At 46.6% G+C, this 17,136-nt stretch overlaps 2 protein-coding genes across 3 annotated transcripts in view; one reads left to right on the plus strand and one right to left on the minus strand.

The window, feature by feature from the left end:
• Positions 1-17,136, minus strand: part of LOC148129584 (SEC14-like protein 2) — a 120,653-nt gene that overhangs the window by 60,679 nt on the left and 42,838 nt on the right. The gene's annotated exons all lie outside the window — the stretch shown is intronic.
• Positions 2,252-11,737, plus strand: GAL3ST1 (galactose-3-O-sulfotransferase 1). Of its 2 annotated transcripts, XM_087942618.1 has the most exons (4): positions 2,252-2,336; positions 3,312-3,864; positions 8,882-9,015; positions 9,709-11,737. In XM_087942618.1, the coding sequence occupies exons 3-4, from the start codon at positions 8,891-8,893 to the stop codon at positions 10,865-10,867; spliced, it is 1,284 nt and encodes a 427-aa protein (XP_087798744.1). In that variant the 5' UTR covers positions 2,252-2,336; positions 3,312-3,864; positions 8,882-8,890; the 3' UTR covers positions 10,868-11,737. The 2 variants fall into 2 exon arrangements, with proteins under 2 accessions (XP_087798744.1, XP_087798745.1); XM_087942619.1 differs by lacking the exons at positions 2,252-2,336; positions 3,312-3,864 and having other exon boundaries at positions 8,983-9,066.

A 17,136-nucleotide genomic window follows, 5' to 3' on the forward strand; every position in this document is an offset into this window, starting at 1 on the left:
AACAGCCCAAAACACTCACAAAGCTGAACAATATTTGATTTTAAAGTTATGCCAGCTGGACAGAGGGCACGAGGATAAAAAGGACGAAGCTTTCTGCTTTTTCAAGATGTCTGATAGCCCTAACCATGGTAGGCTGCAAAATAACCATTTTAGAAAAAAACAGACCTTAAAAGCAACAAATTACCTTTTTCAGCCAATCTCAGATGTTCACAACAAACACATTACTAACCAACAAAGTTCTTGTAACCTGAGTTACCTACACTTGCATAAACCTACACTTGCATCTTCCTTCCCCCATTTCCCCTCCCCCAATTTAAACCCTACACTACTCCCGCAACTCTATGCATCCGATAAATAAAATTTGTCTGCATTTTAATAACAGAATTAGAGTTGGAAGGGTGTCCTGGAGGTTTCAATGAAAACAAGTCCCTTTTTAAAAATTTAACAACATTTGTTAGTTAGGGGTGGGAATGCTTCCAGGCTCCCCGTTTTAGGATATTTAGGACAATTATTCCACAATATTATTGTCCTGAGATTTTTAAAGTTCTAATTTGAACGCTCTGTTTGCCAGCAAGAAACATTATACTGAATTTAAGATCGGCCTTCCCACAAAGTAAAACCTGATTCCAAGTCTAAAGGCCTCTTCTTTAAAAAAATAATTTATATAGAGAAAATAGCATGGATAAATATGAGCATGCTTCTGAAGTCTAAATTTACATTTGGATTTTTCCCCCCCATATGAAGTGGGATTGTCTTCTTCAAGATAGCAGTCTACACCCGCTTGGGACGGACTTGGTTGATTGCGAAATTCAGCGTCTGCACGCACAATCGTGAATGGTTGCTGTTAGAAGAATAACCACAGATAAACTTGGGTTTAACTGGTAAGCAGCCTACTTCAGCATGTATATCATGGTTCTTCGATAACCTGAATGGTTTCAAAATGTTTTCTTTTAGGAATCAACTTAACAATGAAAACAATTGTGATGCCATACTTTTCAACTGTCGTCTAGGCCAGAAAAGAAAGAGGAATATTCTCATAGCAATCTCTCAACAGTGTAATTTGATTTGGAACTAATTAGTGGCAAAAAGACAAAAAAAAGAATTGCACATCAGCGTCTGATGTAGAATGGAATCTATCAGGACTGCGAAAGTCTTTTAGCTCTAACAGAATCTTTTGCATTTTTGTTTTGCAGCTTTCAAGAGAAGTGGAGAGTCCAATCCCATTGATTCCAAAAGCACTTTCCAGGTAAACTGCTTTGATGACTGCTTCTACCCCTGATTTTTGCAAGGGTCTCTTCTTCATGAAAAGGAGATGACATCTTGGTGGCAAGAAATACATGTTTTACAGAGTAAGTTGTGAGTGAGCCATGAATTCTTGAACAGCTACAAAGCCAGAGGTGGTACTCAGCAGGTTCTGACCAGTTCTGGAGAACCGGTAGCAGAAATTTTGAGTAGTATGGAATACCACCTCTGACTGGCCCCGCCCCATCTATTCTCTGCCTCCCAAGTCCCAGATGATCAGCTGGGTCTCCTTTTGTTGCCCTGCACAAGAGAAGGGAGCTGGAAAGCAGGTTAGTGGGGTGGGGAGGGAATGGAGATTTTGCAGTACATCCTTCCCCTGCCACGCTCACCAAGCCACGCCCACCAAGCCACACCCACAGAACAGGTAGTAACATTTTTTTATTTTCACCACTGCAACAGCCACAATCCGCTTGTTAGACCAACACTTTCTTTAAATAAAACTTTTGTGGTCAATTTCATCAGCATTTGCATAGAAATACTGAAGATGTCAGTTACTGTTAGATTCTAGCAGTAGTTCTATCAAGGAAAAGCATTGACCAAGTGATGAAATAGAGCAGCTCTGATTGAAACTAATTCATGGTGACAGAGGTAAAGAAGTGTAGAGGTAGAAAGAGAGACAGAGAGACAGAGTGACAGAGAAAGAGAGAGAGAGTGACAAAGAGAGAGAGAAAGAGAGAGAGAATGACAGAGAAAGAGACACACACAGAGAGAGACAGAGTGACAGAGAGAGAGAGAGTGACAGAGAAAGAGACAGAGTGACAAAGAGAGAGAGAGAGTGACAGAGAGACAGAGTGACAAAGAGAGTGACAGAGAAAGAGACAGAGTGACAGAGAGAGAGAGATTGACAAAGAGAGAGTGACAGAGAAAGAGACAGAGTGACAGAGAGAGAGTGACAGAGAAAGAGACAGAGTGACAGAGAGAGAGTGACAGAGAAAGAGACAGAGTGACAGAGAGAGAGAGAGAGAAAGAGAAAGAGACAGAGTGACAAAGGGAGAGAGAGAAAGAGAGAGAGAGTGACAGAGAAAGAGACAGAAGTGACAAAGGGAGAGAGAGAGAAAGAGAGAGAGAGTGACAGAGAAAGAGACAGAGTGACAGAGAGAGAGTGACAGAGAAAGAGACAGAGTGACAGAGAGAGAGTGACAGAGAAAGAGACAGAGTGACAGAGAGAGAGAGAGTGAAAGAGAAAGAGACAGAGCGACAAAGGGAGAGAGAGAGAAAGAGAGAGAGAGTGACAGAGAAAGAGACAGAGTGACAAAGGGAGAGAGAGAGAAAGAGAGAGAGAGTGACAGAGAAAGAGACAGAGTGACAGAGAGAGAGTGACAGAGAAAGAGACAGAGTGACAGAGAGAGAGTGACAGAGAAAGAGACAGAGTGACAGAGAGAGAGTGACAGAGAAAGAGACAGAGCGACAAAGGGAGAGAGAGAAAGAGAGAGAGAGTGACAGAGAAAGAGACAGAGTGACAAAGGGGAGAGAGAGAAAGAGAGAGAGAGTGACAGAGAAAGAGACAGAGTGACAGAGAGAGAGGACAGAGAAAGAGACAGAGTGACAGAGAGAGAGTGACAGAGAAAGAGACAGAGTGACAGAGAGAGAGAGAGTGAAAGAGAAAGAGACAGAGCGACAAAGGGAGAGAGAGAAAGAGAGAGAGAGTGACAGAGAAAGAGACAGAGTGACAAAGGGAGAGAGAGAGAAAGAGAGAGAGAGTGACAGAGAAAGAGACAGAGTGACAGAGAGAGAGTGACAGAGAAAGAGACAGAGTGACAGAGAGAGAGTGACAGAGAAAGAGACAGAGTGACAGAGAGAGAGAGAGTGAAAGAGAAAGAGACAGAGCGACAAAGGGAGAGAGAGAGAGAGAGAGAGTGACAGAGAAAGAGACAGAGTGACAAAGGGAGAGAGAGAGAAAGAGAGAGAGAGTGACAGAGAAAGAGACAGTGACAAAGAGAGAGAGAGTGACAGAAAAAGAGACAGAGTGACAAAGAGAGAGAAAGAGAGTGATAGTGAAAGAGACAGAGTGACAAAGAGACAGAGAGAGAGAGAGAGACTTTGAACAGTCACTAAATGAACTGTTGTAAGTCGAGGACTACCAGTAGTGTAAGACTGGGCTGAGAGGGGGTGTCTGCTGGCTTTTGCCATTCCTAGCTAGAAAAAGAGGGAAAGGAAAACCAGCGATGCCAGGAACAATGTCTTTGTTGACGCCAATCCCGCAGCGAGATACAAGCAGTCGCTTTGTCCCAGAGTCGGGCTTGGAAGGCTGGTGAATGTCTCCTCTGTGCCGCACAAAGTGGGAGGGGTGTCAGCCTGGGTAGCCGTACAGTAGCCGGAGTTGAACTGCCGAACGTTTTTTTTCTGCGGAAGGGTCAGGGGAGGGTCCCGTAAGATCCACCCGAGGGAAAGAGCTAGCCCTAAGTGGGAGAAATCGGGTCCGAAGGCTAGACTGGGACGGATCTCCCTGAGGAGAAGCTGCCCCATGTCGGAGAAGCGTCACCTCGGTTTTCTTGGCAAGCTCCCCTTCGACACACGCGCAAAGAAGAAGGCGTGCAAGAAAGTGCTTAAGAGAGAGGAAAGGTAAGATGCAACCCCCCCACCCCCTACAGCAGGGGATGGAAAAGCAAACAGGAAAGGAAAACCCCACAGCGAGGTGATCTCCAGCAGGAGGAAAGATATGCTTGCGTACACTGACATGTGTGCCAGTTGATAAGGAAAATATATTGGCGCCTGGGGGTGGTTTTTAGGCAGGGGTGGGGGGACCTACTTACTTCTTCCGGGATTGCTCGAAGAGATGTAAAAAGCAAGAACTGGTTTCAACTGGCTCTGCTTATCCGAAGGGCTTTACATTAAAACTGGAAGGGGAGGGGGTTGTCGTTCCACACTTGGAAAACCGCGTCCAAGTTCTGGTCCCCCGTGACACAAAGAAAGAGATCCCCAGGCCCCTTAGAAAGAGTGCAGAGAAGATCCGCCAAGGTGAGAAGGGATCTGCAGGATGGACCGTACAATGAAATAGTTGAGGTAAGTTTCTTAGTCTCATGAAGAAAAGGACTAGGGGTGAGATGATAGCAGTCTTCCGAGGGGAACCTATTCTGCAAAGCTCCTGAGGGCAGGAGGAGGAGTAATGGATGGATGGAAACTTGGCTCCAGCCTGGCACTAAGGAGACATTTCCTGACAGGGAGGACAATTATTCAGTGGAATGGCTTGCCTTCAGAAGTTATGGGTGCTCCATCACTTGAGGTGTTCAAGAAGAGACTGTAGAACTGTTTGACAACGATGGTATATTACAAGGTGCCCTCCCTTGAGCAGCGGGTTGGGCTAGACTATCTCCAAAGTCTCTTCTAATCTTGCTATGCCATATTCTGTGTTCTAACTGGCATGGTTTTAAGGGGGTGGTTTCAGCCCTGGTGAATTCTTGCTCCAACCATGCTCTGTGCGTGAATGCGTATTTATTTTTTCTGCTTCTTTTGCATCCTCTCTCACATTGTACTAAATTCTCAGCTATGTCCTATGTAAAAGGACCACTCAAAAACAACGAACAGCTCATAAATCCAACCAAAATACAATCAACCCAGGGGTGGGATTCTACCAGTCCGCCCTTATTCGCTAGAACCGGTTGTTAACATTCTAAGCAGTTGGGAGAACCGGTTGTTAGAAGAAATTACTGGGCTAATCCTCTAAGGAAGGCAGGAAGGAAACATTCTGGTGTTGCTTACAGAAACTGCCTCTCCATTAACCCTTATTACATTCTTGGCAGGACTAGACTTCCTGTCTCAGGAACTTCTCTGCAGTTTTTTCCCCCTCCTTTGCTAATACTTTACTTGTGTGGAGTGACCATTTAAAGTTACAATGGCACTGAAAAAAGGGACTTATGACCATTTTTCACACTTACGACTGTTGCAGCATCCCCACAGTCATGAGAGGCGTGCCTCGATGTGAGTGATATTGAGTTGGCCACACCCAGCCAATAACATGACCACCAAGCCATGTCCACCAACTAAGCCACGCCCACAGAAACGGTTGTTAAAAAATTTGAATCCCACCCCTGACAGGGATGGTTGAAAATTGAAACTCCCTAGGATTAAAAAGCAGGAAAGGCATTCTGAGTTTACTTCCAAGTTGGGTTTTTTAAAAACAAAAAAACAAAACACCAAATATTGTTTCAATAACGCCCACTAAAATTCAAGCTGCTTCTTTCAGGTGCTGTTCAGAATTATTACTCGTTGCCATGCGCCCTTGTGTGGGAAGTGGTGAGAGAAACAGTCACGTAGTAAACACTTCCATGTTAAAGAGCGAAACCTGGAAAACCCACCCTGAGACATCATGGGTGTGCAGGTGTTACTGCTTCCCTCTCTACCACTGGGGCATATTAATCATTAACCTGCAGGCCAAGGTAGAGGATGGGAAGAGAGGATGGGTGGAGCTCACATCCGTAGCCCCTGACCGGGCAGGTAAAAGAGTCCAGTCTTTCTGGAATTGTACTCAAGCCCCCTCGTTTATAGAAGAAGAAGAAAAAATACAAAAAAATACGATATTAAGGGACCCTTCATCTTAAAAGAACTCTTTTTTCCCCAAAGGTTCTGCTCAGCTTCGCAGAGTTTGGAAGCCGTCCGCTTGCGTTCTTGTCCCTTTTTCAATGACGTTGTAACTTCGAAATGCTCACTAAACAAATTGTTGTAAGTCGAGGGCTACCTGTGTATCCAAGGAGCCACATAAGATCTGATGGCCATGTCCCCAGGTGGTTGTGCCATGTGGTGAGCTCTGTTGACAGATAATCCTATTATGCCCTGGAGCAGGGCTCTTCAAACTTGACAGCTTTAAGACTTGTGGACTTCCACTCCCAGAGTTCCTCCTCCAGTCATGTTAGCTCAGGAATTCTGGGAGTGGAGGTCCACAAGTCTTAAAGCTGTCAAGTTTGAAGACCCTTGCCCTGGAGCGTCTTAATCCCATACCCTTGGAGCTGAAGGTCTTCTGTCTTGTAGGCAGACTGGCCCAGTCCTCCTCAATGGGCACCAAAATACCTGCAGGCAGGGAGCTGCTCTGTGTCTAAACATCACATTTCTCCTTTTTTCATCCATCAGGGAAATGTAATATTCTGTCTTTTTAATATTTCCTAGAATATTTCATTCTTCTAGGAGAGTGGTGGGGGTGCTAACTTTCTACACTGCCAAAGACCCTGGAGGGGAAAGAGGGTGAGCTGTTTCAAAGGTCCAGGTGGACTTTTGTTGTGGCCTGCCAGCAGCCAGCAGAGCTGAGGGCACACTCGGACAGTGAAGAGGTTGGAGGGGAACATGGGCCAGTCCTGGAGTCTGGGGAAGGCTCTGACGAGGGCTCTGCGTCGGAGGCAGAGATGGAGCCAGGGCCCTCTGACAGTTCTCAGCTGCCTTCGGGATTCGAGGTCAGCGGGGAAGAAGAATAGCTGGAGCCTGTTCCTGATGTGCGCATGCGCAGAGCTGCCAGGAGAAGGGAACAGCTAACGAACAAGGATCAACTCAGGAATAAAGCCACAGGTGGACGGTGAATGGCCCCTCCCATGGGGAATAAAGAGGAGGGAAAGGGGAGTGGGGTTTGCAGGAGACACTTAGTTCATTTAATGAGGGTGAAGATTTGTTCCTGACTCCTTGCCAAGTATTTTCTGATACAGCTGATGCTTGGAAGCCATCAGCCTGGCAGCTCTCCAAGCCTGATAAGGTCTGTGGTTGTAAATCACTCTTGAAAGACTGTTTGCCAGGACTTTGCTGCATGCGAATGAGAGGAATTCACATTAGCCTAATAAAAAGGGGGTTTTTTTGTCGGGACGAGGAGGAGCCCTGCTTCGTGATTTTGGGAAGCCTGGGTCAGAACAACTCTCTTTGGCCAGATGAGAAAGAGACTAGAAGCACCACTCTCTCCATTGAGATTCGTCTTTTCGTCGCCAGTTTGTATCAGGTTCCTCCCGAGTTCTGTAGGATCCCCTGCAGAAGAAGGTCAGTCGGAGACAGAAGCGGTGGTGTTGAATGTCAAGGAAAGGAATAAAGGAGCCTTGTTCCCCATTCAGGATCCATTTACAGTTTCCATTCATTATTCATTGGGGAGGAAAATCTCAGCTGTATCAAACCGGCCCTCACAAGACACACAAAAAAAGCCCACCCACTCCCTTCCTCCATGAGATCTTGACCAATGTAGACAAAGGCAGCTAGCAAAATGGTCATTCTTGGGAGCTTAGGCATCCTCTGCACTACAGAAGAATTCTGCCAACCTATCAGTTTGAAAGCATGTAAAAAATGCAAGTAGAAAAATAGGGACCCCCTTTGGTGGGAAGGGAACAGCGTTCGGTGTGCCTTCAGTATTTAGTCCTGTCGGCCACATGACCACGGAGACGTCTTCGGACAGCGCTGGCTCTTCTTCAGCTTTACCTTACTATACTTTGTACACAGACCAGGATCTGTGAGTAGAAAGCATTGTATGCAGAACCTTCTTCCTTTCACCTTCCCAACTTATGTTCACCTTCCAGTTGCGGTATGCGTCCCCTCTGCAGGCCCGCCGTGACCCTCCCCCCCCTCAGCCCTGCAGGCCCTGGATACAAATTCCCTCGTCCTGCCACAGAGGACAACCCTGCTGCAATGCAGCTGCTCTCCTTCTGTACTCTTTCAGTCTTGCAAATAAGCAAGGCTTCCCTCCTGTCCAGCCGGCGAGTTCAATTCCTCTGGACTCCTGCTGGCGACAGGCAGGCGCTGTTGCCTTTTTTTGCTCTCTCTTTTGAGCTGACTCCGAAGAAGCAGGCGGCAGTGGGACGCAGGCTGACCAAGTGTGCGTGTGGAGCAGTTATCTCTGCTTAGAGAGACCCTTTCCCTCCCGAGTAGACTCTGATGTGGTTATGAAAGGGGACGGGGACTGCATAACCACTAAGGGGAGTGGGGGGGGGGGAAATGCCAAAGTCAGCTAGAACGCCAGCGTCCAAACGGCTTCACCTGACACCTGGGGTATGTAGGAGGCGCTGCTGCTGCTGCTGCCTCCTCTCCAGATTGAATTATTAATCGGGAACTTCACCTCGCTGCTCAGCCTCGCTCCCTTCCCACCTGCAGAGGGTGGGCTGACGGAAAGGTAGGTTCACCTTGGCACCTTCAGATTGTCATTGGTGTCTCCAATTGCAAATGCTTCTGGTTTTTTTTTACAGGGCTTTAGATGATAGTCCCAGCAATGATCCGATGCAGTGATTCAGTGCAAGAGAATCCAAGGAGTTAAGACTTCCTCCAAGCCATGTGTTATTTTATATAGTTCTGATGAGCCAACATTTTCCCATGCTTGCTTGCTTGCTTGCTTACCTGCTGAATGAACGCTGTCATCCTTTCCCTAACTCTCCGTTTCTCCGATTATCGTACAAGGTTTAAGGAAAACCTCTCCACGATCGGTTTACCCTCCGGGATTCCCCGAAGAGCAGCTGTCGGCCAGTTGCTAAGCCACCATGAATCCAGATGCATCGTGGCTTGTATTTCATATTGGGGCTGGACCCTCCAAGGTCTCCCCTCCCAGCTGCATTCCGATTTTTCTTTTTACGCAGGGATTTGTCGCGCAAGGCGAACCAACCGTTGATGTTTTCTCCGTTTCTTCTTTCAGACGATCGTAATGTCGCCCCCAGGGAAGAACTGGAAGTCCATGGCTAAAGGCCTCGTTCTGGGGACTCTACTCACCAGCTTCATGCTGGTTCTCTATTCGTACACTGTCCCACCCTTGCAAGTCGGCATGACCGAGTGAGTGAACCCAGCGTAGGCGGGACGACTGCAGGGGTGGGCTTCAAAAATGTGAGCAACCGTTTCTCCATCCAATGGCTGGGTGGGCAGGGCCATGGTGGGTGTGGCCTAGTCAGCCTCCTGCACCACGGGGAGGGGAGGGCGCGTTTTCACCCTCCCCGGGCTCCAGAGGTTTTTCTCGAGCCTCTGGGAGGGCCAAAACATCCTCCCCTACAGAGGTGGCATATTCAGCAGGTTCTGACCGGTTCTGGAGAACCGGTAGCAGACCTTTTGAGTAGTTCGGAGAACTGGCCAATGCCGCCTCCGACTGGCCCCTCCCCCCCTCTTTTCTCTGCCTCCCATCGAGTCCCAGCTGATCGGCCGGGTCCTCTTTGGTTGCCCTGCCCAGGAGAACGGAGCTGGAAAGCAGGTTAGTGGGGTGGGGAGGGAAAGGGGATTTTGCAGTATATCCTTCCCCTGGCACGCCCACCAAGCCAAGCCACGCCTGCTAAGCCATACCCACAGAATCAGTAGTAAAAAATTTTTTTTGAATCCCACCACTGACCAGAGGCCAATGGCAGGTCTGGAACATTTGCTGAGCAGAAAAGGAGTGACAACGTCTCCTGAATTCCGGGAGAGGGGTTGGGGGAGAGAAAAAAACAAACCACACCCTTATTTATTTTTCCTTGTTTTTTTTTCTTTCATTCCACCCAGGATTCCCATACCTTATTCATGCTCGTCCTACCGCAGCCAGGCCCGACTCTCTGCTTCGGGGAACAGCAGCCAGGGCTCCCCAAGAGAAAAATGCCTCCCCAGACTAAACATCATGTTCCTGAAGACCCACAAAACAGCCAGTAGCACCCTCGCGAATATCCTCTTCCGCTTTGGGGAGAAGCACCGTCTCAAGTTCGCCTTCCCCAACGGGCGCAGTGATTTCTACTACCCGTCCTTCTTCGACCGCAGCCAGGTGAAGGACTACCAGCCCGGCGTGTGCTTCAACATCATTTGCAACCACATGCGCTTCCAGTACGAGGAAGTGCGCAAGCTGCTGCCGGCTGATGCCCTCTTTGTGACGGTGCTGCGGGACCCGGCCTATCTCTTCGAGTCTTCTTTCCATTACTATGGGGCCCTCATTCCTTTGACCTGGAAGGTGTTGGGAGACGATAAGCTGTCCGAATTTCTCAGGGACCCTTGGCATTACTACGACCCTAAAAGCTTCAACGCACACTACCTCCAGAACCTCCTTTTCTTTGATTTGGGCTACAACAGCAACACAGACCCCAACAGCCCCCTGGTTGAAGAGTACATCCGCGAGATCGACGGGCGTTTCCATCTGGTCATGCTTCTGGAGTACTTTGACGAATCTCTGGTGCTCCTGAAGGACCTGTTATGTTGGGAGCTGGAAGACATCCTCTACTTCAAGCTGAATGCCCGCAAGGGCTCCACCGTCTCAAAACTGACCGACGAGCTCTACCAAAAAGCCACGGTTTGGAACCTCCTGGATGCCAAGCTCTACCAGTACTTCAACACCACGTTCTGGCACAAAGTGGAAGCCTACGGGATGGCCAGGATGGCGAAGGACGTCGCCAGGCTCAACGAAGAGAACGAGAAGATGAAGAGCATATGTATCGACGGGGGCCAGCCCGTGGACGCCAACGCGATCCAGGAATCCGCCATGCAGCCCTGGCAACCTTTGGGCGAGGAGTCCATCCTGGGCTACAATTTGAAAAAGAGGATCCACAAAAAGCACCAGAAAATTTGCCGCAAAATGCTGACCCCCGAGATCCAATACCTGACGGACCTCGGGGTCAACCTGTGGATCACCAAGCTATGGAGGTGGGTGATGAATTTTTTTGCAGCGGTAAGAGGGTGAGGAGGCCCCTCGCCATGTGCTAAGCACCTCTTCCCTCCGCTCTTTTGGTTCCTTCCCTTTCTACTCTCTTCTTCTACTGGTTGGTCAGGCATATGCTGAACTCACCTTGTGGCCACCGACTGAACGGGAAAATTATCTCTAAAATAAAATGTTCCCGAAGGTGATTTTTTTTTTTAAAAAAAGGGAAAAGTTGACCAAGGCTTGTAACCAAAGTAGGGAGAGAAGGTGCTGTACCTATGACTCAATTTTTGGCTGGACTTTCGGGCAAGAAGAAAGTCAAACTGAAGCAGAAGGCTCAGTCTGCATTCTCAGCTCTCGGAAGTTGTTCCGCTGTTTTTATCCTCCCGATGAGCACGGTGAAAACCAGACCAAGAAGCTTCCAACCAGTTGCAGTATTTGGCCATTCGGAATCTCAGTTCCCTTCTCAGAGTCCACAATCGTCACGAGTACAATATGAGTGCGAGGAGATAACGTGCTAGTACATTGTTTCTTTTCTTTGTGAGGAGGAGGACTGGATGCCCATTTCCTAGAAGCAAATCGAACAGGTAGCTTGCCCTGAACGATGGGAAAGAGAGAGAAGGTGCCTTGGTGGAGCAGTACAATTTTTCGTGTACGTTGAGCAGATCTGCCCCAAAAACACTGTTGTAACCTCCGAGTATTGTAATTTTCTGCTGAAATTTTGGAGCACCAAATCCTAGTTTTCAGGAAACTTTGCAGAGAGAGAAGCCAAGGGCTCAATTTGGCATCGCTGTTACAGTTTTACAGTGCCAGCATCCCTGTGTGAAACTTATGTATTTGCAGTGAGCTACACATGCTATGAATGTGTATTTCTGTAACAGGTGCGTACATAAATTCCCCCGTTGAACCACAGTGGTATTTTGTTCGCTTGCCTTTACTATGTTCTCAAACCGGCGCTGAGCATTTTGTCGCTTGCACGAATGGGAGCTGAGTGTATTCTTCCCTGGGTGCCTCCAATCCCTCTCTGCTTTAAAATTGCACAAAAACAGGGTGTAAAAGGCAAAGGTGGATTTTGCATGAATTCACAGCATTCTGGGCAGTCCATTCCAGTCAACGAACACCAATGCAAGTCCTCTTCTTGTAATTTCAGGGAAACTGAGGCAGTGGATCATGGCCAGGAGAATTGCTACTCAATAGGAGGGAGAGGATTGGCCAGGCAATTTGTTTTTGTTTTTTTTCACAAACCTCTCTTTTAATTGCATTTGGTGCTTACAGAGAGAGTTGATTTGGAGTCGTCTTATGGATTTCTGAATTACAGATTCCACTGTGGGCGAGACTGGATGTATCTTGCACCGACTACTCTCAGAAACCATCAGTGTGCAGTGTGGTTTCTTTTGCTCATAAAAAACATGTTTTTATTTTCACTCAGTAGTTAGTAACAAGTGGGTTTCTTTACATATTCTCTTAAACATTTGAGTTATCAGCAAATGGGCTGAAAAACCAAACAAAAATATTGCCTGCTGAGGCACCCCAAACATTCACTGTCACTTACCCAAATCCAATAAATGCAAGCTATTCTCAAACAAAAGAAAAACAGAACGTTGATCATTTCTGGGTTTCAAACCCTATCCTGGGGGGAACAGGATGTGATGATAAAAAAATAAATAGGGGAGCTGCAAATGCTATTAAAAGATAGCCAGAAAAAAAACACTTTGGGTTTAATTGTTGGTATCCACAGAATGCTTGGACCTTTGTGAGTGGGTGTCTGTGTGTACAAACGTCTATCTGTGTGTTTTCTGTATGGTCACCCAACTGAGCCTTGAAACATCTTTTATACGTCCAGGTGCAACAAAAACCCATCCTGGTTTCCTCCTTCAAATACAGGCTTGTTATTCTAACTACCCAGAGCTAATAACCTCAAAGATCTCACGAGTATTTTTCCTCCCTTTGAGGAGATCTTAGTTCCCGCACAATAGGATCCAGACAGGGGTAGGATGCAAATTTTTAAACTATGGGTTCTGTGGGTGTGGCCAGGTGGTCATGTGACTGGGTGGGCGTGGTTTTTTTTTCCTCCTGGGCCTCATAAAAGCCTCCTGGGTGAAGCAGAACAACAGCAAGGGGGGAATCAGCTGCTCTGCATAATTTAGCTGAGCTAGAAAGCAAGAAATCCAACAATCTAAATCCAGCTAATCTAAACCACGTGGCACAGCTGATCTTCAGAAAACAGCTGATCGGTGGGCGGGGGGGGGGGAGGAAATACCTTGATCTTCGGAGCAAACCGGTTCTCTCCCAGCTGATCTTCGGAGCTACCAGTTTGCCCGAACTGGGCTGAACCGGTAGAATCCCACCCCTGGATCCAGAATGAAAACTGGCGTCCTTACCAGGAGTTCAAACCTTCAAATCATTGAGGACAAAGTGGGAAGAGAAAAGATGTTCATTTTTTCTGGTCCTCACAGCCAAGACCCTTCAGGGGGATTATGCTCCACGAAGAGGTGACTTCCCGTGTGGGTGATCCTGAAGGATCCAGTTGAACGCCAGAACCAAATATCAGTCCTGGGAAACCCTCTTACCTGGAAAGGTATCAGAAGCAGAGGGTGAAAAAACAGAGAGGGCGATAGGCTGCCGTGATTTTAAAGGAAACGCTTCTGCCCTAGCTGTGCACATTCAGCATGACGTGTAAAACAACTATAGTGTACATAAGACTGTTTTAATACAAAGATCTGCTGATGGTTCTCAGTCTTGCTTCCTTCCCCTCCCGCCAAACCTGTTAATTTAAGATAGTCCAGGATGCCACATAATCGGTGATGGGATTCAAATAATTTTACGACCGGTTCTCTGCCCGAACGATTTCTTCCAACAACCAGTTCACCAAATTGCTCAGAAAGTTAACAACCGGTCCTCCTGAACCAGTGTGAACCGGCTGAATCCCTGCACTGCACATAATTGATTGTCCAAGAAATTTCCCCCAAAAAAGGCAAGATTGGAAATCTCTTGATATGTATCAAAACCATCAAATCCATGGATGGTTTCTCGGGAGAGGCTAGTTGTCTCTTAAGTCTGCTGGTATCTTCCTCTTCCCCTCGACCCCGCCTCATAAGACACGTTGAGAATCTCCCAGATCCTGGTAGTTACATCTCCCATTGCTTGCAAACAGCCAGGATCCTCAGGGATCCAGGATACAAGCTGCATCGGACAATCCAATCAGTGTTTGCTATGAAAATTGGACCCGGTGGCCAGGTGGGAGATCTCCTAGCTCCCCTTAAAGGGAAATGAGCCACCTTAAACAGGAACCATGGAGGACTGCTTGCTGAGGCAATAAAGCAGGGGTCTCCAAATTTGGCCACTTTTAAGACTGGTGGACTTCAACTCCCAGAGCGGCTGGCTGGGGAATTCTGGGAGTTGAAGTCCACCAGTCTTAAAGTTACCAAGTTTTGAAACCCCTGCAATAAAAGCAAAAACTGAGCACAGCTCTCTTTGCCTTATTGCCACTGTGAAGACGCATTTTTATTTTTTAATCTTTCCCACCCGTGAATTCTTCTTGTTGCTGGTGATTCAACTTCCCAGAGGGCCTCAGTGAACCAAGGCTCTCCCAGACTCGGTCCTCAGGGTCTACTGGGAAGGAAGCATCATGTTCTCAGGCCCCATCTTTCCTGCCATTTAGTTATTTGATGTTTATCCCATTTAGTTTTCTGATTTATAAATAACTCAAAGACAGCAAACATACATACTACCCCCTTCTCCTGTTTTCTCCATAACAACAACCCTGGGAGGTGGGCTGGCCAAAGAGTGATTGGCTGGAAAAGTTATCCAGCCCGCTTTCAGGCCTAAGGGCAGGACTAGAATTCACAGTCTCCCAGTGGTTTGCTCAAAGTCACCTAGCCTGCTTTGATGTCTAAAGTGGAATAGACATTTCCTGGTTTCTAAGCCTGCGCCTTAACCGCTACACTAGTGGCTTATCGGGTATTGAACCAAGTGACCTGCCGTACCTGCCACACCCTGGGAAACTTCCAAGCATCCTCAAAATCGATTACAAACATTGGGCACCTACAATGAACAGTCCAAAGAATTTGCGCCCAGTGTATCCTGAGTTATTCATTACCTCTGCATCAAAGCATGGTGTGACTTCCTCCATCTCCAGATCATACAACACCTGCTCTAAAAAACAAACAAACCAAGATCAAAAGTATGCTCACCTACATAATATTATTTGAAACCCACAGTTGTCATGGAGTCTAGGAATTCCCGTGTTTTACCGAAAGCCATGGCAAGGCACGATGGTTCTTGTTAGTATAGTTTATCTTAATAAAATCTAGTTCTGGTCTTCCTCCAGCCTAGTCTACACCTTGTAGAGCTAGCTAGCTGGCTGGCTGGCTCAGTATGACATGTTATCTCCAAACCAATCTGGCTTGCTTGGCAAACCATGATTAAACCTAACCCAGCTGTTACAGACCTTCCTTTGTTAAGTTATGAGATCAATGCTGCCCATTGCTTTGGCTGAAGATACCTCAGGCTGTGCGTTCTTCAAAAATGATTCCAAAGAAGTTTTTTTTTGTTAATGTGGACTCACAACCCCTAAAGCATCCTTGGATTCAACCCATACACTTTTGTGTGAAACTTGAATATCCTCTGGCTGCTTTCATAAACAGCAGAAAAGAGTTACGGTCGCCTGAGGGTCAGAAAACTTCATCTGAATTCTCTTTGAAGCCCTAGTACAGAGGTCTCTAAACTTGGCAACTTTAAGACTTGTGGACTTCAACTCCCATAATTTTCTAGAATTCTGGGAGTTGAAGTCCACAAGTCTTAAAGTTGCCAAGTTTGGGGACTTCTGCCCTAGTAGAAACAATCAACACATGTTCAAATATTTTGCTGGCCCATAAACTGGCTTGCTTGCAAACCCCAACATTGACAGCTTGTAAACTTGCTAGGTTGGGGCAAGCTCAGACAATTGTGGCTTCCTCAATAAACCCTGGTTTAACATGAGATGGTAACCCAGGTGCACATAAATTTGCTTCTGTGCCTTTCATAAAAGCATTTAGCACGAACCACTAAAGACAGAACAACAAGTGGTTGTGAAATGAAGAGGGACAGTGGCCAAGTAGTTGAAAATTTGTCCTTGACAATTCTAACATCTATGGGATCCAGCTCATATGTCATTCTGAGCAATGGTTAATTAAACCCTGGTTTATCAAATCAAAATTGACTGAGGTTCACATCTCACACTAAGCCAGAGGTAGTCTCCAAACTTGGCAACTGTTAAGCCTTGTGGACTTCAACTCCCAGAATTCCTCAGCCTTGCTTTACCTTGCTAAACGTTTCAAGCCATTTCTCTAACATTAAAATCATTCTGAAACCAAATTCAGGTTTGATTTATTTTCCCCCCAGTTTTGAGTACCTGTCAGCGTTTTCTGATAGGTCTCTTTGCTGGCCCCTCCAGACAAAACAAAAAGAAAAGAAAAGAGAGAGAACTCTAACCTTCAGTTTGGGCCCTTCTTCTTGAAAATTTTCGATAATGAGAAGACCAGGTTGAGCCTCCAGCAGCACCTGTGTGTTTCTGGGTGGGGCTATCTCTGGGGAGGAGATAAAGAGATGCTCATGAGACATAGCCTGGCTTCCTTCTTCTGTGTTGCAAGTGGAGAGCCAGCAAGATGGGACTTCAGAGGACCATTTCCACACTCTTGGTCTGGATGCTGCTGGAAGCCACGACAGCTCAAAGGGGTAACCATGGTTTTTCTCTAAGTCACAGCTGAGTTAGGAGGAAGTGGCTGCAGGTGAATCTCATTCTCTCCACTGGGAACAAGGCTTTTTTCTGAATTGCAAGAAAGAGGTGGTGGAAATAGAAATACATTTTCACTCCCTCGTTCTTCTGATGGAGTTTTAAGGAGGAGCTGAACCTGGAATTGTCCACGATGAAACAAACTTTGCTTGGGGTGTATTGTGTGACCCAATAGGTGGCATGGTTAATCTATGGTTTAATGTGCCTTGAAAAGCTAAAAAAAAAACACCAAGATCCTAGATTAATGGAATAAACTGGTTTAGTGAATTATAAGCAATGTGGCAAGTGATCAGGAATAGTGGTTGACTTTATAATTTACACTAAGCCATAGTTTCCAAATGCTACTGATTTGTAGTTCAATCATGGTTTATTGAATTAACTCAAGCAAGTTAATTATATATTAATCATAATGCATGTGAGATAAAGCTTCCCTTGAGTTCAGCTTGAAATCTGATGACTACCTAGTCCCCAAAAAATATATTTTTAAGTCCCCCCCAAAAAAAGGTCTGATTTAGAGCTCTAACTTAGCCTCCCATCC

This window comes from Notechis scutatus, chromosome 13 (genome assembly GCF_049901735.1).
Source record: "Notechis scutatus isolate UNSWTSFEM ecotype Mainland chromosome 13, rNotScu1.2, whole genome shotgun sequence".
In the NCBI taxonomy this organism is placed as follows: domain Eukaryota; kingdom Metazoa; phylum Chordata; class Lepidosauria; order Squamata; family Elapidae; genus Notechis; species Notechis scutatus.